This window comes from Sorex araneus, chromosome 4 (assembly GCF_027595985.1).
Source record: "Sorex araneus isolate mSorAra2 chromosome 4, mSorAra2.pri, whole genome shotgun sequence".
Classification (NCBI taxonomy): Eukaryota; Metazoa; Chordata; class Mammalia; order Eulipotyphla; family Soricidae; genus Sorex; species Sorex araneus.
Genome location: NC_073305.1, coordinates 209,493,866 through 209,520,845, shown reverse-complemented (window position 1 = coordinate 209,520,845; position 26,980 = coordinate 209,493,866). Strand labels below are relative to the sequence as shown.

General features: G+C 47.3%; 2 protein-coding genes across 2 annotated transcripts; one reads left to right on the top strand and one right to left on the bottom strand.

Annotated features, from left to right (window-relative positions):
* Nucleotides 1–5,891: 5,891 nt before the first annotated feature.
* LDAF1 (lipid droplet assembly factor 1) lies at nt 5,892–24,808 on the bottom strand. The gene is made up of 5 exons (XM_004604275.2): nt 24,649–24,808; nt 21,250–21,454; nt 14,545–14,713; nt 13,322–13,460; nt 5,892–7,952 (listed from the first exon to the last, which is right to left on the bottom strand). Exons 2-5 carry the CDS (start codon nt 21,343–21,345, stop codon nt 7,871–7,873), a joined length of 486 nt encoding a protein of 161 aa, XP_004604332.1. The 5' UTR covers nt 21,346–21,454; nt 24,649–24,808; the 3' UTR covers nt 5,892–7,870.
* On the top strand, nt 18,878–19,266 carry LOC129404262 (small nuclear ribonucleoprotein F). The gene has a single exon (XM_055135990.1). The coding sequence runs from the start codon at nt 18,943–18,945 to the stop codon at nt 19,201–19,203; it is 261 nt and encodes an 86-aa protein (XP_054991965.1). The 5' UTR covers nt 18,878–18,942; the 3' UTR covers nt 19,204–19,266.
* Nucleotides 24,809–26,980: the final 2,172 nt, after the last annotated feature.

The following is a 26,980-nucleotide window of genomic DNA, read 5'->3' as shown; positions in this document are numbered from 1 at the left end:
CCTAACAACCACAGGTGGGGGGCGGGGCCCTGGAAGGCATCTCCAATGGGATCCAATTCAGCCCTATATTTGCAGAGGTGTGACCAGGATCACCTGCTAAGTTTTAGCCAAGGCCCCCTCACACAGCTGTCTTTTTTTTTTTTTTAAATCTATCCTTGCCTTCCACGTGTCTGCTGCTAAATCACCTTCTCCACGGTCCCACTTTTGCATCAGGTGGGTACCGGCTGCTTCATCTCAGTGGCTGTCACCATTTTATAAGCCAGAGCCGTAAAATGCCGATGCACGGAACAGTCCGATCTGTCAGAATCATCACAGCTAGTGGTGTCAGCCAGTAGTTCTCAACCCACTGGGGCCAGTCGGCAGGTGTAAATGCTAAAAGCCATTGGTATGAAGAACAACGTTTTTCTGAGTTCTTTGAGCAGCTCATTAAATCCAAAGAGGTCATTGGAACCCCTGATCCTGTTCTGATTGTTCCACTCGGGCAAAGGCAACCATCCGTATAATGCTAACTCCAGGAACAGGGTGTTAGAATTGAATTAAATTACATCCAGCTGGTGTTGGAGAATTGCTAGGTATCCACACATGCATCAATGGGCCCAATAATCCTAATTTTCTCCTAATTTTCTTTCCCACCCCTCTCCTTTCTTCCTTTAGTAGAGAGCTTAATTTTGTTTACAAATGGCCTAACACTCCCCTAGACACTGTTACCAGCTGGGGAAACAACCAAGGTAAAACTTTATTCCCTTTGCAGAGATTTTTTTTTTTTTTTTTACAGTGAGCAGACAATTTGGTTCCTTTTCGTGAGATTTAAGAGGAAATTTGGCAATGGCTTTTGTATTCCCTCCCACCCCCCACTTTGAAAAAGAAACATGCCACACCCTGTTACCTCAATTCCCCAGGGCTGGCCTATTGAAGACTTAATCTGATGGGAGTAAGCAAAGCAGAAACTCAGATTCCTTCTGGATCTAGAGAATTGGGAGTTTGTCTTGTATGCAAGGCTATTAACATTTAGAAGCTCAAATCAAAGGATTCTTCCAGTTAAAAGGATTCATTTAAAAAAAAATTTTTATTTTATAAAGTAGTACACTTCACTTGATCACTCCAAAAAATTGATGGACAAGGGGACGACAGTGCTACAGTGCTATAAAGTAGTTCACAATATTTAATTTAAAAGGATTCTTCCAGGGACTGGAGTGATAGTACAGCGGGCAGGGCGTTTGCCTTGCACGCAGCGACCCCGGTTCGATTTCCAGCATCCCATAGGGTTCCCCCCCCCACCCCCCGCCTCCAAGTACCGCCAGGAGTCATTCCTGAGTGCAAAGCCAGGAGTAATTCCTAGGCATCGCCGGGTGTGACCCAAAAAAGCAAAAAAAAAAAAAAAAAAGATTCTTCCAGTCTGTGCCCGCTAGCAAAGACAGATTCAGATCACCTGGACGTGAGCGCCCTCTGCTGGCTCGGATATTAAACACTTTCCTTAGCAAACTTGCATTTTCACCCCCTAAATGCTGCTGTGTGCTTAAAGAACCACAGGATAGTGTAAACACAATTTTTATTTGCGCTAGGAAATTAAAATTTTTTTCATGTGGCTCACGTTCATAGAGCATTCTGGAACAGAACCTGCAATACATACGAGGTATGCCTTTGTATATATGTGTGAGGTAGTATTCCAAATGAAAGACAGGTTGTTTCTGTGCCCTGAGTTCTTGTAAGAAAGCAACGGGTAAGATCTAGGGATGGTGGATAGGGTGCATATAGGAAATGCTCTAATTAAGAAAAGGCATAGTGACAGAGTGGAATATAACTCTGGTATAAGAAAGGCAAACTTTTGTCTTGTACCATACCCTGAATAGAACTAGAGGGGGTTCATGTTAAGAGAAATAAGAGAGGGGGCCAAAGTGACAGCACAGTGGGTAGGGCGTTTGCTTTGCATTCAGCCGACCTGGGTTCAATCCCCGGCATCCCATATGGTTCACCAAGCACCACCAGGAGTGATTGCTGAGTGTGGAGCCAGGACTTAACCACTGAGCATCGCTGGGTGTGACACAAAAACCTAAAATAAATAAAGAGAGAGAGAGAGAGAGAGGGAGGGAGAGAGAGAGGGGAGAGAGAGAGGGAGAGAGAGAGAGAAATAAGAGAAAGACTGAAGGATCTCACCTGGATGTGGTACAAAAGACTCAAAGCAAGGGAAAGGACAGTTTCCATGAAAAGCATCCCTTGGATTCTGACAATAGAGGTGGAGTGAAGGCGTGGAGGTGGGGAGGGACAGGGAGTTGAGAAGGGACCACAGATCTCAGTAGAGCTATATTGACACCTTGATGCTGAAGGTGTACTGTGTACCTGAAGCAAAAAACATAACACTATTATATACCATGACTTAAAAAAAAAATTCGGGGGCTGGAGGGTTAGCATAGCAGGTAGGGCATTTGCCTTGCACGAGGCCAACTCGGGTTCAATTCTCAGCATCCCATATGGTCCCTCGAGGACCACCAGGAGTAATTCCTGAGTGCAGAGCTACGAGTAGCACCTGAGCATCGCTGGATGTGACCCAAAATGAAAAAACAAAACAAAACAAAAACAACTCGGTGTAAAGAAATGTATGAGTATAATTTCTCTAATATGTTTCAGGACATTTATTATAATTTAGAGATCATTTATCTAATTTCCTAAAGACTCAGAAACTGGAGAGTATTATTCTCTCTCTTTTTCTTTTTTTGGGTCACACTGGCAATGCACAGGGTTACTCCTGGCTCTGCACTCAGGAATTACTCCTGGCGGTACTCGGGGGACCCTATGAGATACTGGGAATTGAACCCAGGTCGGTCACGTGCAAGACAAATGCCCTACCCGCTGTACTATTATTCTCTTTATTGACTGAGTAAGTCAAATCACGAGAGGTTGCCTCTAGCTTTACCAGTGTCGGTACGTGTACAAAGGTATTCACAGACATTCTAAGACTTCACAGAGGGAGAGTCTGGGCTGCGTGAAAAAGGGTGGAAATCATTGGAAAAGGAGGTCTGGGAAGGAGTCAAGTCACGTCATGGGCTTCAACTTTTCTTCCACATGAAGCATAATATTCAGTATAACACTTCATGCAAGAGACATGCTATCATAGCTAGATTACCATTACTGTAATCTTCCCTTTTTTCCTCTCCATCTAGAAAATTTGAATAATTCATAATGATCACAGCTCTTACCAATCATCACTTAGGGTGTATGTATCTCTGTGTGTAGACACATGTAAATGTTTGCCCTTGTTTAATAAAAAGCCAGGATATTATTTTTGCTGTGTATAAATGCATATTTAGTCAGTTGGTCATGTGTGTGTGTACACACCCATGCATTTGGGAGCTGCTCATGTGTGTGTACACACCCATGCATTTGGTAGGTTAAAAAAAAAAAGCAGATTATTCTACTTTTGATCTACTTATTTGGCCCAGAGATTTCATGAGCACCTGCTATGTACAGAGCACTGAAGCTGGTACTTATGAAACAACATGAAAGGAAGATAGACTCTGCTTCTACCTGCACAGACGTAACGAGGAAATGAAAGCAAGGACCAGCACAGGTCCATCTGGCAGGAATATTTTTTTAAAAGGTCCTCGTAGAGGGACTTACATTCTGCATCTCGCTGCAAGTAGTTTGCCGTCTTTGAGAGACCTCAGGCAACATGTATGTAAAGAGCCACGTCAATGTTCAAATTCAGTCAATTATTCTGTCTCTCTAGCGCCACCTTTCCTCCAGCCCAAGGAAATACAGCAGATTTTAAGTGAAAGTACTGGTTTTGTTCTTTAGCCCATCCCAACGCCTACACTCGGATAAAGGGACACTTTGATCTTCCAACATCAGTTTTCCTTCTCTGCAGACTCATTACCTCTTCAAACAAGGCACACAGTGAAATGTGTCTAAAGGCCAACGAGCGGCTTTCATCCATCGCCTGGTTTTGCATAATAGGCCTTTGACCTGTTTCTGCCCTACTCACTTTTGAATAATGGCGCTCCTGGCACTCTGACTCTGATGGGCCTATGTGGTGACAGATCTGTGCTAGGGTTCTGACATGGCCTTACAGTTTGATCGACAAAGGGTCCCAGGCAGAATTGTAGTCTGAATTGCAAAATCCTGATATAGATGCCGCATTTCTCGACAGGATCGATGAACGGAGTCACCCATTCAGTCAGAGTTTCAGAACAGAGTTACTCCAGTGCTGCATCTTTATTTTGCTTAAGAATCCAGAGTCTGATTGTAAGAGAACACGCAACCCGGAGATTCTTCTTCCAGCTATTTATTAAGAAACCTTCTCATGCAAACAGGAAAAAGGACGAATGAAGCATGGACTAAGGACGAACTAAGGAAAAGGAACCAGGGGGACCCCTAGCTAGGCAGTTTCCCCCCTTACATACCTCTCGCTGCTTGTTTTCGCCCACGTGTCTGCATCTGATAGGTTAGTTACAGCTTATGGGCGTGGCAAGACATCCTGTTTCCTTATTAGGAATGGTTTTCGAAGCACACAGGTGTTGTTTACCAAGAAAGGTGCAATTTACAAGCACAGTGCAACTGTTGTTGCAAAGCACGGTCCCGTGGAGGCTCTCCACATCTGATAAAGTACGAGAAACCAGAAGCAAGCCATGGTAGCTTGTGAGGGGAAAACGAATAGGTTATACAATGCCCTGGGCAAGCACCTTATACTTTGCAGAGTTTGAAGTAAGAGTGTTTATGGGAGCAGAAATATGTTTTGGGGACTGGAGCAATAGCACAGCGGGTAGGGCGTTTGCCTTGCACGTGGCCAACCTGGGTCCGATTCCCAGCATCCCATAGGGTCCCCTGAGCACCGCCAGGGGTAATTCCTGAGTGCAGAGCCAGGAGGAACGCCTGTGCATTGCCAGGTGTGACCCAAAAAGCAAAATATATATATATATGTGTATATATATGTGTGTGTATATATATATATATATATATATATATATATATGTTTTTTTGAAATGATCTCTTGGCTACTCTTGGGGCCCTCTAAAGAAGGCTCTGAAAAGTTCTCAGCTCTGAAAATACTCCGAAATCTTATATTCCCAGGCCAGAACAATTCTCTAAGCCAGCCAGCTTCCTGACCCCTTCTCTTAGGAAACAGTGCCACTGACTCAAACTGACTCAAACATTAGGTTAGACTTTGATTCCCAGCACTAACTCATTCTGGAGGCACTGCTATTTGTGATCTCTGGGACCCACAACTAAGTCCTATCTATCTCTGGTGCATACAGCCAAGCGTGCAACTCCTGGTGAACTCAGGCATTACAGTGCAATAAAGATTAAGAAACTTTATTGCTAAAAAGCTGCCGAGTGTCCATGAGTTGTAATCTTTTTTTGCTGATGAAGGCTCTTATAACAGTTTGTGAGGAATTATTAGCAACAGACAACAAACATCTATTAAGTGACTCTTGCCTTAAAGAGTAAACTCTCCAAAGCCAAAAACCTTTTCCTTCTACGTTCAGATGGGAGACTGGACCGTTTGTACAGAAAGTAGGGCATTTGCTTTGCAAAGGGGCTGACCAGGTTCGATTCCCGGCATCCCCTATGGTTCCCTGAGCTCTGCCACAAGTAATTCTTGAGTGCAGAGTCAGGAGTAACCCCTGAGCATTGCTGGGTGTGACCCATAAAGCAACAAAACAAAACCCAGCTGGATAGATAACACAGATGCCTAGACACTTAGTCTAAAGAAAAGAGATATTCAGTAAGTAGTAACTACACCTAGTAATATCTCTGTTCTGGCAGAAATAGGCAGTTTTTTTCTTTTGGCTTTTTGGGTCACACCTGGAGATGCTCAGGGGTTACTCCTGGCTCTGCACTCAGGAATGACGCCTGGCGGTGCTCAGGGGACCATATGGGATGCTGGGGATTGAACCCAGGTTGGCTGCATGCAAGGCAAACACCTTCCCCATGGTGCTATTGCTCCAACCCCAGAAATAGGCAGTTCTTGCTATTGAACAGAGGTGAAGCCACACTTGGTGACATTGCGGCCGACTCGCATGGGATAACGCTGAAAGTTCCAGGGTCAAATAGTCCTTCATGGTCAACCATAGCAAGTTGCAAGTATTTGGTTTTGTCTTCCCCAAACACATTTTCCTGTAATTCTGAAATTCCTTTCCCTCCTTACCTTATATGGAAGAGTCGCCTTGACCTGCCCTCCTTTCCCTTCTCCCCACTGGGGTTCTTAAAAATGCACAGGTCCCGGCCTTGTCCTATCAGCAAATTCCATTCTTCTTGCTCACAGGACCTAAGTCTGTTCACACCAGAACCCAAACCAGTACATCTGTTGTCTGATTGAAAAAAGAGCAACTTTCTTTCCCCGTGGGAAGTCGCCACTATAAAGCTGAGGTAAGACTCGGACTCCGGGTGCGTGGAGAAACAGTACAGCAGGGAAGGTGCTTGCCTTGCACACGGCTGGCCTGCCACCTGCGTTCCACCCCCCTGCACCACCCCAAGCCCTGCCAGACGTGATCCCTGTGCACAGAGCCAGGAGTAAGCCCTGAGCACAGCTGGGTGTGACCCCAAAACCAAAACCAAGTGTGTAAAATGAAAAAAACTAGGAGTTCTGGGATCCGCCTGTGGGATAGGTCTGCCAAAAAAAAAAAAATCAAAAATCAGAAAACCCTAATGATGTCACTGTTGCTCCAGTCCTGTAGTGTGGAGTGTCCTGTAGGACTAGAGCAATAGCACAGCGGGTAGGGCATTTGCCTTGCATGCAGCCAATCCGGGTTCGATTCCTCCGTCCCTCTCGGAGAGCCCGGCAAGCTACCGAGAGTATCCCGCCCGCACAGCAGAGCCTGGCAAGCTACCTGTGGCGTATTTGATACGCCAAAAACAGTAACAAGTCTCACAATGGAGATGTTACTGGTGCCCGCTCGAGCAAATTGATGAACAATGGGATGACAGTGATACAGTGAAATATCACACTCTGCAATGATATCACTGAGTCTTTGGGTTCAGCCGTTGGTTTTTGAGTTAAGTAAGATGCACCCCTCCTCTTCAGCCCACCTCGAAGCCACTTTGAGTTAACGCTTATCGCTAACGACTAAAAATAATATTACTCACGATTTACCATGAAATTGACAAAGAAGAAAAAGGCAGCTCTGATGTCAAAGGGTGGGAGGTAAGAAGAAATGAAGAGTAAGTGTGTGTGTGTGGGGGGAAGTTCCTCTAAATAAAAATTTATTTCATACAATCCCATAGCAAATAAGCCAATAGAATAGAAATCTCATAAAATTACATTTTTCCCCGCAAACCATGGAGCATTTTCATAGTCCAGTGGCTTGACAGGCTCTTGAAAGCAATACAAAAGTATCAAGTACAAATATTTTTAAAAGTACCAGTACTTAAGAGTACTCAACAGTGGAAATGATATTTTCAGACTCTTTGGTTTTTTGAAAAAAGGCTTCTGGCTATAAAATTAGAAGTCTGGACTTCTAATGTTGTTCCTTGTCTGAGGCCATTATTTCCAAAGAGTGCTGGTCTTTAAAAATGCCTATAGCGCCGTCTAGTTTAAATTCTCGCCTTCTAACGCCCCACATCTCTTATTTCCAAAGCATGTTACTATTTCAAATTTATTATTAAAAGGAGGGAAAACCAGTTCATCGCTGCTCCCCAAAGCACCCCTGGGGCACAGACCCACGGGGGGCAAGATCATGGATCTCACTCTGCACGCCAGGGAGGCCCGACGATTCCTGGTACCAGCCGCTGCGTTATCTCAGAAGCAAGGCGGAAGGATGCTCCCCAGAGGTGCGTGGCTGCCCCGCCCCCACTCAGGGTCGGACTCCGCAGGGGCTGGGAAAGAGCCAGGGGCCAGCCAGGGTGCCCGGGGAGCAGCTCGGGTTCCCTCTGGCGGTCACTCCCGGTAGCTCTTGTCTAAGTCTCCGGAGTTCTCCGCGGGCGGACGGTTGTCAGCGGGTTTCTGTTGTAACCAAGGTCTGTGAAGAGCAGGAAAAAAGTTAGCTCAAGAGCCTCTTTAAAGAGCAATTCCTGACGTTCTTCGTCGGTGTGTTTTCAGCTGCTTGACTGCAACCCTGCCCAACTTGGCGTCATACCAGTTTGACAGGAGAAGGGGCAGAGATGGTGAAAAGGAATGAGGTCGGTTTTCCCCTGTTCTAACTCAGACAATTGTATTTTTTTCTCCCACGTGTGGTTTGAGAAAGGTAGCACGGAAGAGCACTCCTATTTTACCCATAAAAAAAACTCAGAACAGAGAAGTCCCCCCCCCCCACTGCCAGAAGTAATTCCCGAAGGCAGAGCCAGGAGTAACCCCTGAGCATCATTGGGGGTGACCCCAAAAGCCAAAAAAAAAAAAAAAGTAGGCAGATTTCCAGAGAAGTGGTAGGCATCTTTTAAATTCATTTATTTATTGGCTTTATTTTAGAGGCGGGTGTCACACCTGGTGATGCTCAGGGGTTACTCCTGGCTTTGCACTCAGGAATCACTCCTGGCGGTGCTCGGGGGGACCATTTGGAATGCTGGGAGAGGAACCCAGGTTGGCCGCATGCAAGACAAATGCCCTACCAGCTGTACTATTGCTCCAGCTCCTGGGCACCTTTTTTGATTTTGGTAGGTGGCCAAATAAATTTGAGAACTTCTGGTTTAAACAAAACTGATAAACAAACCGCTGTCAAACAAGAAACTGCTGTACATGGACTATCGCCTGGAAAATATGTGGGAGTCCCGGGCACAGACCAAGAACTGGACGTGTATTGGTCACTTTCATAGTTTTAACGGGAGTTTCCAACAAGCACCCTGGCATCACTCTTACTCATGATTCTCAAACAGGCCAGCTGTGGCTCAGCAGGGCACCTGCCATGCATGTGAGCAGCCCTATGTTTCTCCCTGGCAATGGAAAAGAAGAAAGATTCTAAAACCAGTAAGGTAGCACTGTAGCACTGTCGTCCCATTGTTCATCGATTTGCTCGAGCGGGCACCAGTAACGTCTCCATTGTGAGACTTGTTGTTACTGTTTTTGGCATATCAAATACGCCATGGGGAGCTTGCCAGGCTCTGCCGGGTGGGCCGGATACTCTCGGTAGCTTGCCGGGCTCTCCGAGAGGGACAGAGGAATCAAACCCAGGTCAGTTTCATACAAGGCAAATGCCCTACCTACTGTTCTATCATTCCAGTCCAAAACCAATATGGTACAAAAAAAAGAATCATTACAAAAGCCTCTTGGAAAAGATCAAATTGGGGTTATAGCTATTGTTGTCCACATTTTCTGTAAGTTGAGGTTACACCTAGTGGTGCTCAGGAATTACTCCTGGCTCTGCGCTTGGGGAATCACTCCTGGCCGTGCTTAGAGGACCAGAGGGGGTGCTGGGAAGCAAACCTGGGTCCGCTGCATGCAAAGCAAGTGTACTACCCTGCACTGGCTCACTGGCCCAACATTTTCTAAAGTTAACATGTGATGCCCGAGTAATTTTCAAGCTAATGTTTGAAATAAAAAAGTCACCGCTAGGGCTGGAGCGATAGCACAGCGGGTAGGGCGTTTGCCTTGCACGCGGCTGATCCCGGTTCTAATCCCAGCATCCCTTATGGTCCCCTGGGCACCGCCAGGGGTGATTCCTGAGTGAAGAGCCAGGAGTAACCCCTGTGCATCGCCGGGTGTGACCCAAAAACAAACAAACAAACAAACAAAAAAAAAGTCACCGCTAAAAATCCAACAGAAGTGTGATTTTATATACTTTATATTTAAAGTATGAACTGGAGCGATAGCACAGCAGGTAGGGCATTTGCCTTGCAGGTGACCGACCCGGGTGCAATTCCTCTGACCCTCTCAGATAAGCCTTGCAAGCTACCAAGAATATCCTGGCTGCATGGCAGAGCCTGGCAAGCTACCCGTGGCGTATTCAATATGCAAAAAAACAGTAACAAGTCTCACAATGGAGACGTTACTGGTGCCCGCTCGAGCAAATCAATGAACAATGGAACAACAGTGCTACGGTCCTATATATAAAGTATAAATATGTATACATGTACATATGTATATGATTTTATCTTTTGCGGTGGCTACAGCTAGCCAGTGGTCCTGGCACAGCTGCTCAGGGTCTTTCCCAGGGCTGCTCTGGGACCACGCTGTGGCAGAGATCCAAACTCCCACGTGTAAAACAGACACTTGAGCCCTTTGCGCCATCTCCCCAGCCTAAGGGCGATAGATTATTAATAGGCATATTATCTTCTAGTCATTTCAACATAGCCAGCTTCCCCTCCAGCATTTAAACACCTGGTTTAAACCAGGTGTTTAATTCACTCAGAGCCCCAGATGAAGGGGCTGGCACTGAGGGGCCACAGTGAGGAGAGAGCCGTGCATTCAGTAATTGGAGCCACACTCAGCACGGTGACAGGGGGTGTGGGGCAGACACGGGGAGAGCAGAGTCAGGGCTCCTGCGCCCCCACCCGGTGCATGCCTGGTAAACCAGTGGCTTGATGTTCTCCCTCCCACAAGAATATGTTTTCATTAGCATTCTCAGGAGCTGAAACTTTTTTTTTTTTTTGGCTTTTTAGGTCACACCCGGTGATGCACAAGGGTTACTCCTGGCAGTGCTGGGGGACCATATGGGATGCTGGGAATCAACCCGGGTCAGACGTGCACAAGGCAAATGCCCTACCCACTGTGCTATCACTCCAGCCTTGAAACACATTTTTTTTTTCAAATTTTAATTTTTTTTTATTTTATTTTTTTAAAGATTTATTTATTTATTTATTTATTTATTTATTTATTTATTTGCTTTTTGGGTCACACCTGGCAATGCACAGGGGCTACTCCTGGCTCTGCACTCAGGAATCACCCCTGGCTGTGCTCAGGGGACCATATGGGATGCTGGTATTTGAACCCGGGTCGGCCACGTGCAAGGCAAACGCCCTACCCACTGTGCTATCTCTCCAGCCCCCAAATTTTTATTTTTTAATTAGTGAATCACCATGAGGATACAGTTACAGTTGGAGAACCCATCCCTCCACCAGTGCCCATTCTCCACCACCAGTGAACCCAGCATCCCTCCCACCCCCCAATCGCATCCCCCCACCCCATCCTGCCTCTGTGGCAGGGCATTCCCTTCTGTCCTCCTGAAACACATTTTTTTTTTATTTTTGTTTTTTGGGTCACACCCAGCGATGCACAAGGGCTACTCCTGGCTTTGCACTTAGGAATTACTCCTGGCCATGCTCAGGGGACCATATGGGATGCTGGGATTTGAACTCGGGTCGGCCGTTTGCAAGGCAAACGCCCTACCCGCTGTGCTATCGCTCCAGCCCCTGAAACACATTTTTAAAGGAATATGTTTGTTTATTTTTTTGGTCAGACATGGCAATCCTGACTCTGCACTCAGGAATCACTGGTGCTTGGGGAGCCATCTGGTGTAGGATAACATTGGTCTTTCATTTCTCCCTGGCTGCAAGGAGCTTAGGGTTATTGGGTTACACCCATCACAGTGCTCCCGAGGCACTCCCACTCCTGTGTGTTTATCTTTAATCTCTTCTCTGTGCTCTCTTTCCCAACCAGTTCATCACCATTTCCCCCTAATTAGTACCTGTGACTTGTAAAGTCAAATTCCTCAGAAATCTCTGATTTTGTATTTATAAGTGAAATGCTGCTTTTCTCCTTCTCTTCTGTCCTTTTGCATAGTTTACTCCAGAGCAATGTCCTTTTTGTGTAGACACATGAAGACAGTTCATGCTATGCTTTTGTAACATGGGAGTCAATGGACCCCGAATATATTCACTCCTGGGCATCTGTTTTCTCGACTTAAGCCTCAGCTTCCCTTAGTTCCTAGCACCCCAAAAGCAGGGTCTCGATGAGGGACTGGATGGACCCAGGGCAAGCTGTGAGCTATGCTGGCATCACAAAGGGGCCACGAAAGCACCATCATACTTAACTCTAAGTGAAGAGCATGGTTATGGACAAATTCTGTCATGACCCAAAGAGTAACTCACAACTGGATAAGGACCCTGCTTGGGGCTAGGAAAGACTAATCTAGCCTGAGCACTGTAGTCTGGGATCTATAGCGAGATGGCCCCAGGAGAGTCACCCTTTAAGCTTAATGCCTCTCTTACTTGTGTCCATACAAAACTGCTCATATTAAGAAGCAGAATTAAGATGAATGTTTGAGGGGCTGGAGCGATAGCAGAGGGGGGAGGGCATTTGACTTGCACACGGCCAACCCGGTTTCAATTCCCAGAATCCCATAGGGTCCCCTGAGCACTGCAGGAGTAATTCCTGAGCGCAGAGCCAGGAGTAACCCCTGTGCATCGCTGGGTGTGATAGAAAGAAAGAAAGAAAGAAAGAAAGAAAGAAAGAAAGAAAGAAAGAAAGAAAGAAAGAAAGAAAGAAAGAAAGAAAGAAAGAAAGAAAGAAAGAAAGAAAGAAAGAAAGAAAGAAAGAAAGAAAGAAAGAAAGAAAGAAAGAAAGAAAGAAAGAAAGAAAGAAAGAAAGAAAGAAAGAAAGAAAGAAAGAAAGAAAGAAAGAAAGAAAGAAAGAAAGAATGTTTGGACGGTTGCTGGACTAAGGAAAGGAGAAACACAGCCCTGGGCGGTATGTGGCCCTTGCGGGATCTCCTGGCTGCAGGAAGACCTTTAGAAGAGCTTCCCTGGAAGGGCCTTTACAGAGGGTGACTGTGCCGCCTCCCCGGTGTGGAACTGCTGTGCCAACGCTGGAGGCTGGGCGGGCACGAGACTAGGCTGTGCGGGGACACCAGCATGGGGGACAGGAGGAGACGGGAAAGAGGGGCAGTGTGAGAGAGACTGGAACAGACGCGTGGGGAGAATGGAATAGACGGCAACTGATCCCCAACCAGCCCCGTTCCCTCCTTCACGCGTCTGTTGGCCACACGGCCGTAGTCAGGGTGAGGAAGTGGCTCACGGTCATGTAACGCACGTGGCTCACAGCCATCTAATGCACGTGGTGGTGGTGGGGGGGGGGGGAGAGAACGCCCCCGCAGCAGGCTACTCATTTATTTTGAGATTACACAATCTGGGATGCCGGAGATCGGACTCAGGTTGGCCGCACGCAAGGCGGGAGCCGGGTACCTGCTGTACTATTTCTCCAGCCCCTGTACTGTGATTAATGCTACATGATTAAGGGTCATCCTGCAGTGTGGCCAGGCCAACTCACAGGCGGCACAGCCCGCGGCCGCAACGGCTTCATTCAGAACTCATTGTAAAAATCCACTGGCCACAGTTCCTTGGAAACCCGAAACCTCCCTCCCTCTTACAGTCTTGCTTCTGGACACTGGATTTAGGGGGCGATTGGTCGGAAGCTCCCTCCAAAAAGAAAAAAAAAATTGCTATATTGACATATACTTACTTGGGAGAAAACCAGTAGTTGATGAGGCTGGAGGTCACCACGTAGGACACTATGACTGTCCCCGATAGGGCAAAGGACACGAAACACAAGCCACAGAGGACACAGAGCAATGAGAGGCCACCCACGGAGATGACCAGCCCTAGGGGAAAACATAGTCACAAAATTATTCTTTTAAAACTGGCTGGAAACTACCAGTCAACCTTAGGTTACCATGTTTAAAAATGATGATTTCCCCCCCCCCCAAGTGATATTTCCCACAAAAGTCTGGATTTCTGGCACTTCTCATAGAAGTTTTAGTGGATTTTCACTCTGTTTTTGGTAATGAACTATGGGGAGTGGTGGTGTGTGTGTGTGTGTGTGTGTGTGTAAAACCAGTGATATGTACAAAGGGAAGATCAGGACTTTCAAAGCAGATGTGCCTCAGTTTGAACCTCCTTAAGCCATTTGCTGTGTGATATGGGGGTCCCCTGGGGCTGTAGGTTAAGTCCCCTGTAAAAAGATATATTAATAGCTACATCTAAGTGTCAGCATGACAATTAAACAACTTACCCTATGTGATGGACTGTGGTAGCTTTTGTCTGCCAGGCACAGTTTTCCCTGCCTCCCTGATAACCAAATTCCTCTTACCAAGGTCACACTAATGACATGGCAAGTGGTCTAAGTCTCCGGAATAAACAAGCCACCCAGTTGTTTATCTCCCTGGCCACCGTATAGTTTGAAGGGTGGACCCCGGAAAAGAAGATATAATATATGAACAAGTGTGCTACCTTTTTATAGAGATATTAAAAAAAAAAAATCTTAGGAGCTGGAGCAATAGCACAGCAGGTAGGGCGTTTGCCTTGCACGAGGCCGACCCGGGTTCAATTCCCAGCATTCCATATGGTCTCCAGGGTAATTCCTGAGTGCGGAGCCAGGAGTAACCCCTGTGCATTGCCAGGTGTGAACCCCGCCCCCCCCGGAAAAAAAAAGCAAAAGAAAAAAAAGTCTTAGCTCAGGGTTGGGGTGATAGTCAGCGGGCAGGACACCTGCTTGGCATGTGGCCGACCCAGGTTCGAACCCAGGCACCCCATAGGGTCCCTTAAGCCCCGCTGAGAGTGATCTGCTGCCCTGGTCAATGTGATTATGACAAAATCAGGAACCCTCGATGACAGTGCCAGGCACCCAATAAATACTATCCTCCCAAAGGGGTCCTTCTCCAAGAGGGTGAGCCACTGGGTGGGTACCTTCCAGCAGGATGACACCCACAAAAGCCGCCAGCGAGGTGAGCATCACGAGGAACAGGAAGAATCCAACGGGAATGGCGGACACAGCGACGAACACCAGCAAGGTGAGGGCCAGGAAAGGGTGCCTATCCAGGTACTGGCCCACCGGAGACTTCAGAAAGGAGACCACCTGCGGGCAGAGGGCAAAGAGCCAGGATTGAACGTCCTGTCCATGCGGGTGCAGCCACCTGAGCAGGAAGTTGGCCCAGAGGTCGAGAGTGGGAAGGCTCCTCAGGACTTGGTGCCACAACAACACTCCCAGGACCGGCGTGACGGCCCGGCAATGACTCAGGAGGCAGCTGACAGATGGCAGACTGGCGGCGGCCCGCCCTGCCTCGTCTTGTGAGAAAAGGCTCATCATGGCTCAAACACCTAACACACAGCCTCTCTGCACACACGTGCACACCGAGGCCAGGTACCCACAACTGGCGCCTTCTTCCTAACGGAGGCAATGAAGGCAAGAGGCTATGCCACTGAGGCACTGCAGGTTAACGCCTGTTCAATCCTGTCCCCTGGGAGCTTGTTAGAAATGCAGAAAGCCCCGGGTGGGCCTCACCCTAAGGGGTAGGGCACTTGCCTTGCACCAGGCCAACCCTGGATTGACCCTTTTGCTCCTCATAGGGTCCCCCAAACACTGCTGACATGATCCCTGAGCACTGAGCCACGAGTAAGCTCTACGTACCACAGGGTGTGACCCCAACCTCCCAGTCCCGCTGACACCCACAAAAAAAGGAAATATTCTCAGACCCCCTGCCAGACCTGCTGAATCAGACCGCTTTCTAGTGAGTTCCCTAGGCGTTCTATAGACACATTCTTGAGTTTGAGATGCAAGGACATAAACGACTCATTTAGGCTCACACGGTATCAAGGGGTAAAATGCAGTGTTCAGACCTACACCTTTTTATTTCTGGTGTCTAAAGCTTGGAACAACAGCCACCTCATTAGGAACAATAACATTTTTTAGATTAATTTTTTTAATTAAGACACTATGATTTACAAAGTTATTCATGGTTGAGTTTCAGGCATACTAACATGCTCCAACCCAATTCCACCACCAGTCTCAACTTCCCTTCACCAATGTCCCAGGTCCTGTCCCCAACTTGGCACCTGCATGTCATGCTCTGAAGACAGCCTGTGTTTATATCAATAATATGGAAAGAACCAGTCCAGCTGCCACCTCCCTGGCCACAGGGACTTGGTCAATAACCTCTCGCTCCTAGAAATGGTCTCTCCAGATTCAGATCCTCAAAGGTCTTCAGGGCCGCAGGTGTTGAGTTGAGGGAACCCAGGACTGGAGGGACCAACCTGAGATCGTTACCACTCACATGATTGGAAGAACGGAGAGAATCAATGAAGCAGAGATACAGGGGAGCCCCAGTGAAAGGCTCTGATCCCTTCGAAGGCCCTGCCCTGCCTCACTTCCTGCTTCCGGTTTCGAAAAGACATTTCCCCAAGTTCCTGCAGGACCCGTTACTTGTTTCCTCAAGCAACTCTTGACTCTCTCACGCTGAAAGTAAGAAAACTAAAAGACCAGATAAGGCATTCCAGAAAGTTCTTAGAAGAGATGCTGGAGTGGTTTCACAAACAGGGCATTTGGAGGCCTACTCATCCTTATCTAGAATTCAAGTGGCTCATTAGTACCTATGGGGAAAGCTAAAGACTACTTTAACTTTAACAAGAAGTCACCTAAAATGCCAGAAATTGGGCGATACCCCCCCCTTCAGGGGCCACTGTAAGGATTCAGAGTTGCTGTAGGGGGTTCTGTAGAACAGGACTTCCCCCCTCCCCCAGCTGTGGGAGACTCCCCAAAGTTTCAACTGGGGGAGTGGGGGAGTTTCTGTTCATTTGCTTAGAGAAGGTAAACTTTTCCAGGGGTATTGAGTAATTGTTTTCTACAAAGTAGCAACAGACCCAATAATTTGGGGGATAACCTATGCAATGATTACATAAATTATGGCAATCTGATTGGAGGTTTCTTTTGCCCCAAAAGGCAAACATCCTGAAGATTGACACGTCAATATGGAAAAACGCTAAGAGATAATGTCAAACAACATACAGAACTACATCCGCCATGATTATGACCAGTAATTGTATAAATTATACTTTAAGGGGAATGATCAGATTTGTGGGTGATGAGTTTGCAAGTCATCCTACTTTCCTCCAATACGAGTCTCTATTAATAGTTAATAGCAATGTTTCAATTCATATGCTACAAATCCAAGGAACACAAACTTATTTTACACATGGCATAAGACTACTTCTGGGCTCAGTATCTAAATAGCAGAAAGGAGTGTCTGAAGTATCTGAATACAACTGTATTTAGCCAAATAGTAATCTGTCCCATCAGTGTGTGAGTTGGCTGGCTTACAAATTATCTAGCCCAAATCTATTCCGGTAAACTTAGATGAGAATCTAAAATAAACTGAAGAAATGCCAGGGGTCATAAGCCTTGAAATCCTTGACAGTGGCTGTGAATATTGAGTAAGACATGTCCAGTGATTGGCATAAAGGTTAGCCTCTAAAGTGCTCAATGTAAGATAATATTTAGTCAATCCTTACCACTTATGGATTCCACCCTGTGAATTTGCCTACCCACTAAGATTTATTTGCCAATCCCAAAGCCATCCTCGGCCATGCTTTCGGACATGTATATAGCAGCAAAGTATTGGAATCACTTCACATGCAATTTCCCTGCTGAAATCTGATAAGGGAACATTCTCTGCTGTTTTATTTCAGTTTTTTAAACAACTTTCCTTTGTGCCACCTTTCCCCCTGCATTTTATAATTTTTATTGGTGATTTTCTTCTAATTAAACTACAGCCAAGCGCATCTAGAAGTAGGCCTTGTCCTAAGTTAAGGGGGCTCTGAGAAATAACATGTGTTGGACAAGCTTTATTCAGGCGTGAGCCGAAGCGCTGGAGGCCCTTCATGTGAATCAGCAATAAAAACTAAACGAGGTGTCTTTAAATAGAAATACACGTAAAATAGGTGATGTATTGATAGGTCAACCAAAATGTTGGCAACATAAATTTGGCAGAACAACTTAATCCTATAATCCCTTGAAGCAATGGTTCAGCATTTGCTGGATGAATTATACAAAGTATAACTTTTACAAAGTATAATTTAGACAAATCCTGAAAAATAACTGAACCTGGAGATGGCATAAAGACCTTCCTTTATGAGCTGACTCTTAGTAGCGAGAGTCTCTCGGCCTGCTGACCAAAATGCTACTTTAACTGGAACCATCTCACTAGATAAGTAGAAATCAAGCCAATTTAAAAATAGCTGGCTGTATCCATGCAGTGCCAAAGGCACTTGGGAATGAGCCCAGTAAAATCTCCACAGAGCACAATGCCCTACAGCAATATCCATTGAAAACACCCTCCACTGTGCCTCTCCACACAGACCCACAAAGTCCATCTTTGTATGCATTATATATATATGTATTATATATATTATATATTATACATACATATTATACATATATGTGTATGTATACATGTATGTATGCATTATATGTGCATACATATATTCATGAGTAAGTAAGTTATATATGCATACATATATTCATGAGTAAGTAAATTATATATGCATACATATATTCATGAGTAAGTAAATTATATATGCATACATATATTCATGAGTAAGTAAAACAGACACAGAACCTAGAGCCAATGAAAAATGGTTAATATTATCTCTGAGGGCCTGAAGCAATAGCACAATGGGTAGGGCATTTGTCTTGCATGTGGCCAACCCGGGTTTGATTCCTCTGCCCCTCTCGGAGAGCCCGGCAAGCTACCGAGAGTATCTCGCCTGCATGGAAGAGCCTGGCAAGCTCCCCGTGGCATATTTGATATGCCAAAAACAGTAACAACAAGTCTCACAATGGAGACATTACTGGTGCCCACTCGAGCAAATCGATGAGCAAGGGGATGACAGTGACAGTGATACAGTGATTATCTCTGAGAGTGCTTATGCTTTTCCCTGATGAAATGATGGGAAGCATCTACAATAAAAGAAGAGAGGGTCCAGAGGAATAGCTAAAGTGTCACCCTTGAGAACTACTGACTGTGTCCCCCCCACTCCCCGACAAAACAAGGAATAGCACTAACTATGTAAGCAAGTGGAATGTATTATTTCAAGTCCCACCGCCACTCAACAGCCGAACACCTGAAAAGTCGACAGTTCTTTTCTACTGAAGAGCACTTGAAGTATAAAATACAGATAGGATTTTGAAAGTTTCATAAAAACCTGACTATTAAAATCTTATTAAAAGTTTTTTATTTAGAGTCCAGTCACGAGGGACGGACGACCGCTGGGTCGGCGGCGAGTCGCCTGCAGCATCTGCCCGTAGTCGCGATGAGTTTACCCCTCAATCCCAAGCCTTTCCTCAATGGATTAACAGGAAAGCCAGTCATGGTGAAACTTAAGTGGGGAATGGAGTACAAGGGCTACCTGGTGTCTGTGGATGGCTATATGAACATGCAGCTTGCAAATACAGAAGAATACATAGATGGAGCATTGTCTGGACATCTGGGTGAAGTTTTGATAAGGTGTAATAATGTCCTTTATATCAGAGGTGTTGAAGAAGAGGAAGAAGATGGGGAAATGAGAGAATAATGTCTTTGGGGGGACTTTTTTTATATGTATATTTCTAGACAATAAAAGTTTGTTTGTTTTTCAGTGTGAAAAAAAAAAGTTTTTTATTTAGTAATTTTGATAATTAATAGCATGTTGAGGTCATGCTTAGATAGGAGTTTATTTGGGCTTTTTATTTGTTTGCTTTGGGGGCCACACGCTGCAGTGCCCAGGGCTTACTCCGGGCTCTGCACTCAAGATTCACTCCTGGTGAGCCTGGAAGACCATCTCGAGTGTCGGGGATCGCACCCAGGTTGGCTCTGAGCAAGGCAAGGGCCCTACCCGCTGTATTATTGCTCTGGCCCCTAGAGATGAGTTCCAATAAAATGCCTCCTTAGGTTTAATTTCACCTGCTTTTTCTTACTTTTTGTTTGGGGCCACAACTGGAGGTGCTCAGGGCTTACTTCTGGCTCCGTGCTCAGGGATCACTCCTAGGGAACTAAGAGGACTAGACGGGGTGTTGGGGGTTGAAACTGGGTTGGCCGAGTGCAAGGCACGCACCCTACCCGCTCTACTATAGCTCTGACATCTGCTTTTTTTTTACTTTTTAAAGGTGGCTACTAGAATTGTGTGACTCACACACATTATACACAGACTATACATGATGTGACTCATGCCTTATTCTATTTATTTTTTTAGCGAAGGAAGCGCGGTAGTTTTTATTGAATAAAACTTGCTTAGAAAGACGTGAAGGGAGAAATGTCCCTCTACAGAAATAGTTCTTAACCATTTCGTTAACCAGTTAGTGGTAGTGACAGGCGGTATAAAATCGATCGTTGTTAACCTGCTGTGGGGACAGGCTTGAGAGGTGGTTGGGAAAATGGAGACAATGGAGAAAATGGGGGAAGGTGACTCTGGAGGTGGGATTGACGTCAAAATAGAAATGCCTGGAATAAATCATCATGAACAACTTTGTAAACCAGAGTGTTGAAATAAAGTGGGGGTGTGGGGAAAGGAAAAAGAAAAAGAAAGATGTGGAGGGAGAGAAAGGGAGAAGTACAGAAGTACATGTTCCAGAGAAAACACAGGCTTCTCAAGACTGGGAAAAAGGCAAGGAAAAAAACAAAACAAAACAAAACAAAAAACCACAGAGACAAGCAAGCAAAGTACGTGTCTAAGGGAGAACATGGACTTGAAGAGCAAGCCCCATGCCGTTTTTTTTTTGTTTGTTTGTTTTTCTTTTTGGGTCTCACCCAGTGATGCACAGGGGTTACTCCTGGCTTTTCACTCAGGAATTACTGACAGTGCTTGGGGGACCATATGGGATGCTGGGAATTGAACCCCGGTTGGTCACATGCAAGGCAAATGCCCTCCCTGCTGTACTATCGCTCCAGCCCACTCCATGCCATATTTCTACTGGACTCTGGGTTTCTAGAGAATAGTGGACTCAAAGTAAACACCAACTCCTTTCCAGTGTAAAGAGAAGCCAAAATTAACAATAGAACTGGGAAAGGATGGTTGCCTGATGTAGACTGGACATCATCTTTCTATACTAAGCTAAAGAATTACATAGGTGCTAGGGATGGTCCAGCAACTAAATTTTGATCTAAGAGACATAACTGGAAGTGGAATGTATATGACTTTCAAGAAGTCTCCTTAAGACAGAGGTGAGGGGCTGGAGCGATAGCACAGCGGGTAGGGCGTTTGCCTTGCACGCGGCCGACCTGGGTTCGATTCCCAGCATCCCATAGGGTCCCCTGAGCATGGCCAGGGGTAATTCCTGAGTGCAGAGCCAGGAGTGACCCCTGAGCATCACTGGGTGTGACCCAAAAAGCAAAAAAAAAAAAAATACAGAGGTGAAGTGTTTTCCCCCCTCACTCCTCCACCTTCCTGCCTGCAATAAGGACATGAGGGTCGATGCTCTAATGGTATCTTAGACAGTGAGTCTGAAGGTTACAATCAGACTAGCAGGGCAGAGAAGCGGAAAGAGTCCTGGTCAGCCTCCAGTTTTCTTCTGCTTGAGAGAGAAAAACCTTTCCGTGGTGATTTTGCTCTATTTTGCTCTAGACATATTGATTGTACACTGACCTTTGAGTGAGCCTGGAAGGACTCGATCAGCAGACATAGCTTCTTCTGCATCTCTTCCAAGTCCTTTGGGGCACTGGGGAATTCCCCTTTCAACATCCTGGAACCCACTTTAGTCTCTTTAGGGAAGAATGCTTCTATCAGAACACTCTTCAGAGCAGGAAGCAATGCAATCTCTCAGACCATCGTGTTCTTTCGCTCTCTATCACTGAAGAGAAAAAAATAATTTACCTTAAACCACTTACTTAAACCAAGTAAGCATCTTCACCTGCTTGTTCAACACTTAGTCTCAGGAGGGTAATTTGACAAGAGCTATCAAAATTTCAAACTGCATACACCTTAATTAAAAGCTGGTTTTCCAGAAATCTGAAGAAAATAATCAAACAGGTTTGTTAAGACAGACCAAAAGAATTTGTGATTACGTTTCTCTTTATTATCTATATAATAAATAGCAAAATATTGGAAAGAGGCTGACTGCCTATTAGAAAATTGATGCAAAATGATAAATCATACAGTGTAGAATTGTGAAGTCATTAAAATGATAGTATAGTTGTTAGTTTAGTGACAGAAATGTCAATAAGTGATAAAAATAATAAAAGTATTTCATGGTGTCACTGTCATCTCGTTGCTCATCGATTTGCTTGTGCAGGCACCAGTAACGTCTCCATTGTGAGACTCGTATTTAATATTCGATTGATTTGGTTTCGTAGTGTACACACACACATAAAACCCTCTTGGGGACTAAGGGCATTATGAAGGAATGAAGGAAAAGGCAGAATAGGCAGATAATAGGAATCTGAAATCCAGACTGCTGGCATTAAAGCGGAAAACTAAGGAAGCAAGGAAGGGCACAGGCAAGAGGTCCAAAGTTTGTCCGTTTTTCTCCCCAGATATAATCCCTCTAGGCAAGCCCACAACAAAGACCTTTGTCCCAGTACATTGAGACCCTCCAATAAGAAATGCATTTTAGCCCAGTTCTATTAAGTTCCAGCCTGGAGCGATAGCATAGTGGGTAGGGTGTTTGCCTTGCACACGGCCGACCTAAGGTTCGATTCCTTCATCCCTCTCGGAGAGCCCGGCAAGCTACCGAGAGTATCCGGCCCACCCGGCAGAGTCTGGCAAGCTCCCCGTGGCGTATTCGATATGCCAAGAACAGTAACAAGTCTCACAATGGAGACGTTACTGGTGCCCGCTCGAGCAAATTGATGAACAACGGGATGACAGTGCTACAGTGATAGATTAAGACCAAAGAATGTTGTTCTCCCTTCTAGTGACTCTTGAATCAAAGCAATTAATATGATACATGAAGGACATTTGGGGGCTCTCAATCCACCAGACGGTTAGCACAGTAACCCCCAGGCCCTTTTCTCTTAGTTCTTTCTGTTTGGTTAGTTTTCCTTTGGGGCCACACCCAATGGTCCTCAGAGTTTACTCCTGGCTCTGCAAGCAGAAATTACTGCAGGCAGAGCTAGAGTACTGGGGTCTGAACTCAGGTTGTCCCCAAGGCATGTGCCCTCGGCTCTTAACAACCTCTCCACCCCCTGGTCTCATTTTCTTAATCTTTCCCATTTCCTTAATCCTCCCCCAGCTCTCCTGCTTTGACCCTGTTCACTGGGGGCTGAGGCCCTGCTCATGCCCATATTTTATTCATACAGTTCCTAGGAACACATCTAGAGGGATAAATAACAAACGTTCATGGTCAGTGATATCTCTGAGAGCTCATTTTTATTTTCAGTCTAACAAAATGCTAAAAACAAACACCCAAGAAAACTGAGTTAAGTCTTCTACCCTTGCCACACCTCACTAAGCCTTTTGATCAGTGTCCCTGGCAGATTTATTTACTCCCCACACCAAACAGCGTGGCTCTCAGTTACACGGTGCCATAAATCATTCTTTCTCTACTTGCCTACGTTTCTTTCCCCTGAAAAGACTCGAGTCTCCGGAACAGACCACGCACAAGCCTGTCCCGACCTCACCAATGTATTTATTTCTAATCAGTGCAATTTGTTAAATCAGCCACCCCCATGTTTCTTCTTGTTGGAGTGTCACAGAAGCAAAAACATGATATCATATATATTACATATATCTAACATATTACATGTTATATTTCCCAGATCGCCACATGGCCACAGAGTGCGATTTCCCGTACTTCTCTGCAGTGGACCTCCTGAGCTGAAGTCCAACTGTCATAGTGGGCAAAATCAACAGTTTCACATTTAATGACCATATTGTATATCCTATAGGGAAAGCCTTGTAAAGTAATGAGGCATAAGGAGGGGAAATCAATGACTAACATCGACAGGGTCCACATTTTAATCATCGGGCCGAAGACCCCCCCCCGCCCCCCACTAACCATCCCTGGCTATCCAACACTTTTGATGGGGAAGGGCCAACCCCGCCACCCTGGTGGGACTGGGTCGTCGAAAGGGCTGCAGCTCGCACAGCCGAGGGTGAGCGGTTCCCTGCCGGCAGCTCCCCTAACCTCACCTCTGCAGCAGGCCCAAACACGCCCAGCTCCCCTGCAGGTGTCCCGGGCGTGGGAAAGCCCAGGGGCCACAAGGACTGGTTCGGGAAGTCGGACAGGGCCGAATTCCCTAAACCACATTCATCCCAGGCCCCCGGCCAATCCCCCGGGCGCCTTGTCCCTCCCTCCCCCGGACACCGACAAGTCTCGAGTGTCAACCCCACGCGTCCCGCAAGCTCTCCGCTTACCCGCGCCCGGCGGGGCCGAGCCCGGGGAACCCCGACCACCACGCACCCGGCAAACGGTTCCCCAAACATTCCAGCTGGGAAAGGGAAGGGTCTCCACACCGGTTAGGGGAATGCAGGGGCGGGGTGCCTCGGGCCTCGCTCCCCGCCCCCCCAACCCAGCCGCCTCTACCCCTCTTCTTTTTCAGCCCTTAGGGACCTGGCCAGGAGCAGGCGCCCAGTTTGGGGGGAACCCAAGAGGGGGGAGGAGGGAGTGCTGCAGAGGGAAAGAGGGGAGCCCGGGAGGGCGTGGGACCTGGCCGGCTCCTGGTTATTACTTGGGGGAGAAGACTCCATCCTCGGTTCTCGGAGCTCCCCTCTCTGCAGTGACGGGAAGGGGGTCCAGTGCAGAAGGTGGAGAGAGAGGGTACCGTTTTCCTCTCTCCCGGGAGGGGGCTTGGTCCTTCCCCAAACGTTTCCCCCAAGCAGCAGCGCGGTCTAGCACGGGACTGGCAATCTCTGCCACATCTAGAGGCAGGGGATGTGCACTGTGAGCCCCCCCCGCGTCTGCTCCTGGGGATCAAAGGGAAGAGACTCCCCTTAGCACTTAAGCAGCCCGCAGGGAGCTACAAGGACCGTCCACCCGCCGCCGCCGCGTCCGAGTCCACCAGCCGGAGCACTCAGGGACCCTCGCGCCCCTGCTGTGGCTCTCACCAACTCCTCGCGGCCGCGAGATCTCAGGGTCCGTAAGCTGCAGAAAGGGAGGCGGGAGAGGCAGCTGCACCAGCTGGAAGGAATGCGGAGAGCTGCCAGCGCGGGCACAGATGGCTCCCAAGGCACTTGGAGCAAGACCTGCTGCGCCCGGCCCGGAGGCCGCCCCGCCGCCCCGCCCCGCCGCGGGCCCCGCCCCGAGGCCACACCCCCTCCGTTCACGCCCCCTGAGATCTCGCTACATGCTCCCAAAGCTCCGCCCCAACCCCGCCCCTTTAGGCCACGCCCCGCCTAGCCTGCCCGGACGTCTCACTCCCAGACCACGCCCCGCCCCCAGGCCCCGCCCCCAGACCCCGCCCCCAGACCCCGCCCCCAGACCCCGCCCCCAGACCCCGCCCCCGCCGCTCCAACCGGAATGAGCCTCTCCGAGACCACGCCCCCTAAAGGCCTCGTCCCGGACCCCGCCCCTGCCTTTCCCGCCGGCCTGTCTCACTCCGAGACCACGCCTCCGCCCGAGGCCCCGCCCTCCGCCTCTCCCGCCCTGAGGTCAGCCCCGAGGCCCCGCCTCCGCCGCGAGGTCCCGCCCCATCCGGGTCGCCTCGTGGTGAAGTTGGAGAACGTCTGTACACTGGCCTTGGGAAAAGTGGTCTTGTGTTTTGTTTTTTTTCCTATGCCTTTTGCTCCCCTTGGGGGGAGCGGTTTAGTTTTTAGGCCATGCCTGGTGGTGTTCAGGGCTTACTCCTGGGTCTGTGCTCAGGGCTAACTCCAGACGGGGCTCAGGGAACCGTATTTGGTTCCGGAGATCCACCAAGGCCTGGTGCAAGAAGGCAAGTGTTCTCACTGATACTGCATTACTGACCCCTTTCTGGGCGGTTTAGGGCCGTCCGGACAAGCCCGGGGAGGTTTGCAAATGAGGGGAATGAAGCTTAGAGAGCCTGTTGGCATAAAGCCAGAGCGTTCAGCGGGAGGTGCTCCCGCACAGGGAAACTGGCCCTAGGATGGGTCTTCCGAGGTCTTAGGGTTCCCCCGCCCCTGCCCTCCCCCGTGGAAAGAGCCAGAACTCAGCAGGCATCTGAGAGAGCGCTCAAGGCACACACAGGGATGACACAGGACTTTGACTAAAAACATTTAACCCTTATTTGTCTAAATTGCTACTTGATTAGTAGCTTCTCCCTTGACCCCAGAGTACAGGAAGGAGAGAGACGGAAAGGAAAGAAAGCCAAGGGGGGACGTCAGAAGAGGTGGGTGGGAAGGGATGGAGGCAGGCATCAAAGATTTCTGGTGGGATGGAGGGGTGGGTTAGCGTGTGTCCAAACCAGTGTCAACAACACTGAAAGCAGGAGATCCAATGTACAAAATCAAGCTTAAAAGTGTTCTTGTGGAGTAGGCGGGAGGGTGGGAGGGACCCTGGGGACCCTGTTGAGGGAAGTTGACACTGGTGGTAGGACTGATACTGGATCCTTGGGTGCCTGAAACGCAAACGTGAAGAACTTTGGAAATCACCTTAGGGAAAAAAAAAAAGTTTGAAGAAAAGAAAATGTCCAGTGCCCGAGAAATTAAAGAGACTAAACCCAAATTCCTCAGTTCTGAATCAGTGCCGGGATACTTGTTCTGTGTCTCCAAATTCAACCCTTAAGCAGTTTCTGAAATGACATTTGGCATTTGGGGTGGGATATTTGTGTCGTGGGTCTGCTCTATGCAGTGTAGAATGTTTAGGAGCATCTCTTTCCTACAGCCACTGGTACTCCTCTCCCCTGGAGTTATGACAACCAAAAATGTCCCTACTGTTATATGTCCCCTCGGGAATCACAGTCCGGAGGGTCAGGTAGCGCGTTTGCCTTGCATGCGGCCAACCCGGGTTTGATTCCCAGCATCCCAGATGATCCCCCGAACACTGCCAGGAGTAATTCCTGAGTGTAGAGCCAAGAGTAACCCCTGAGCATCGCTGGGTATGACCCAAAAAGCAGAGAGAGAGAGAGAGAGAGAGAGAGAGAGAGAAGAATACTATCTGGAAATATCTAGATATGTCTAAATATCTAAATAACTATCTGGGTTGAACAGTCCTGGGCTAAGTTTTCAGGTATGACTTTAAGTCTTGGCTTCAGTTAAATGGGAAAGCAGAAGAGAAATAAGCATTGTGCTGCTGGTCTGCATGTTTACTAGGCATTTTCCATGCAGGGATGAGTATTAACCTGCCTCTTCTGTCACCTGAGCTCTTAGCAAGCTGGAAAACAGCTCCTTGGGGAAGAGAAAAGCAATCAGAGATCGTGAGGCCTGGAGCAACCATGGCTATAAAGAACTTAACATTTATCTGGAATATAATAGGGACTCACAA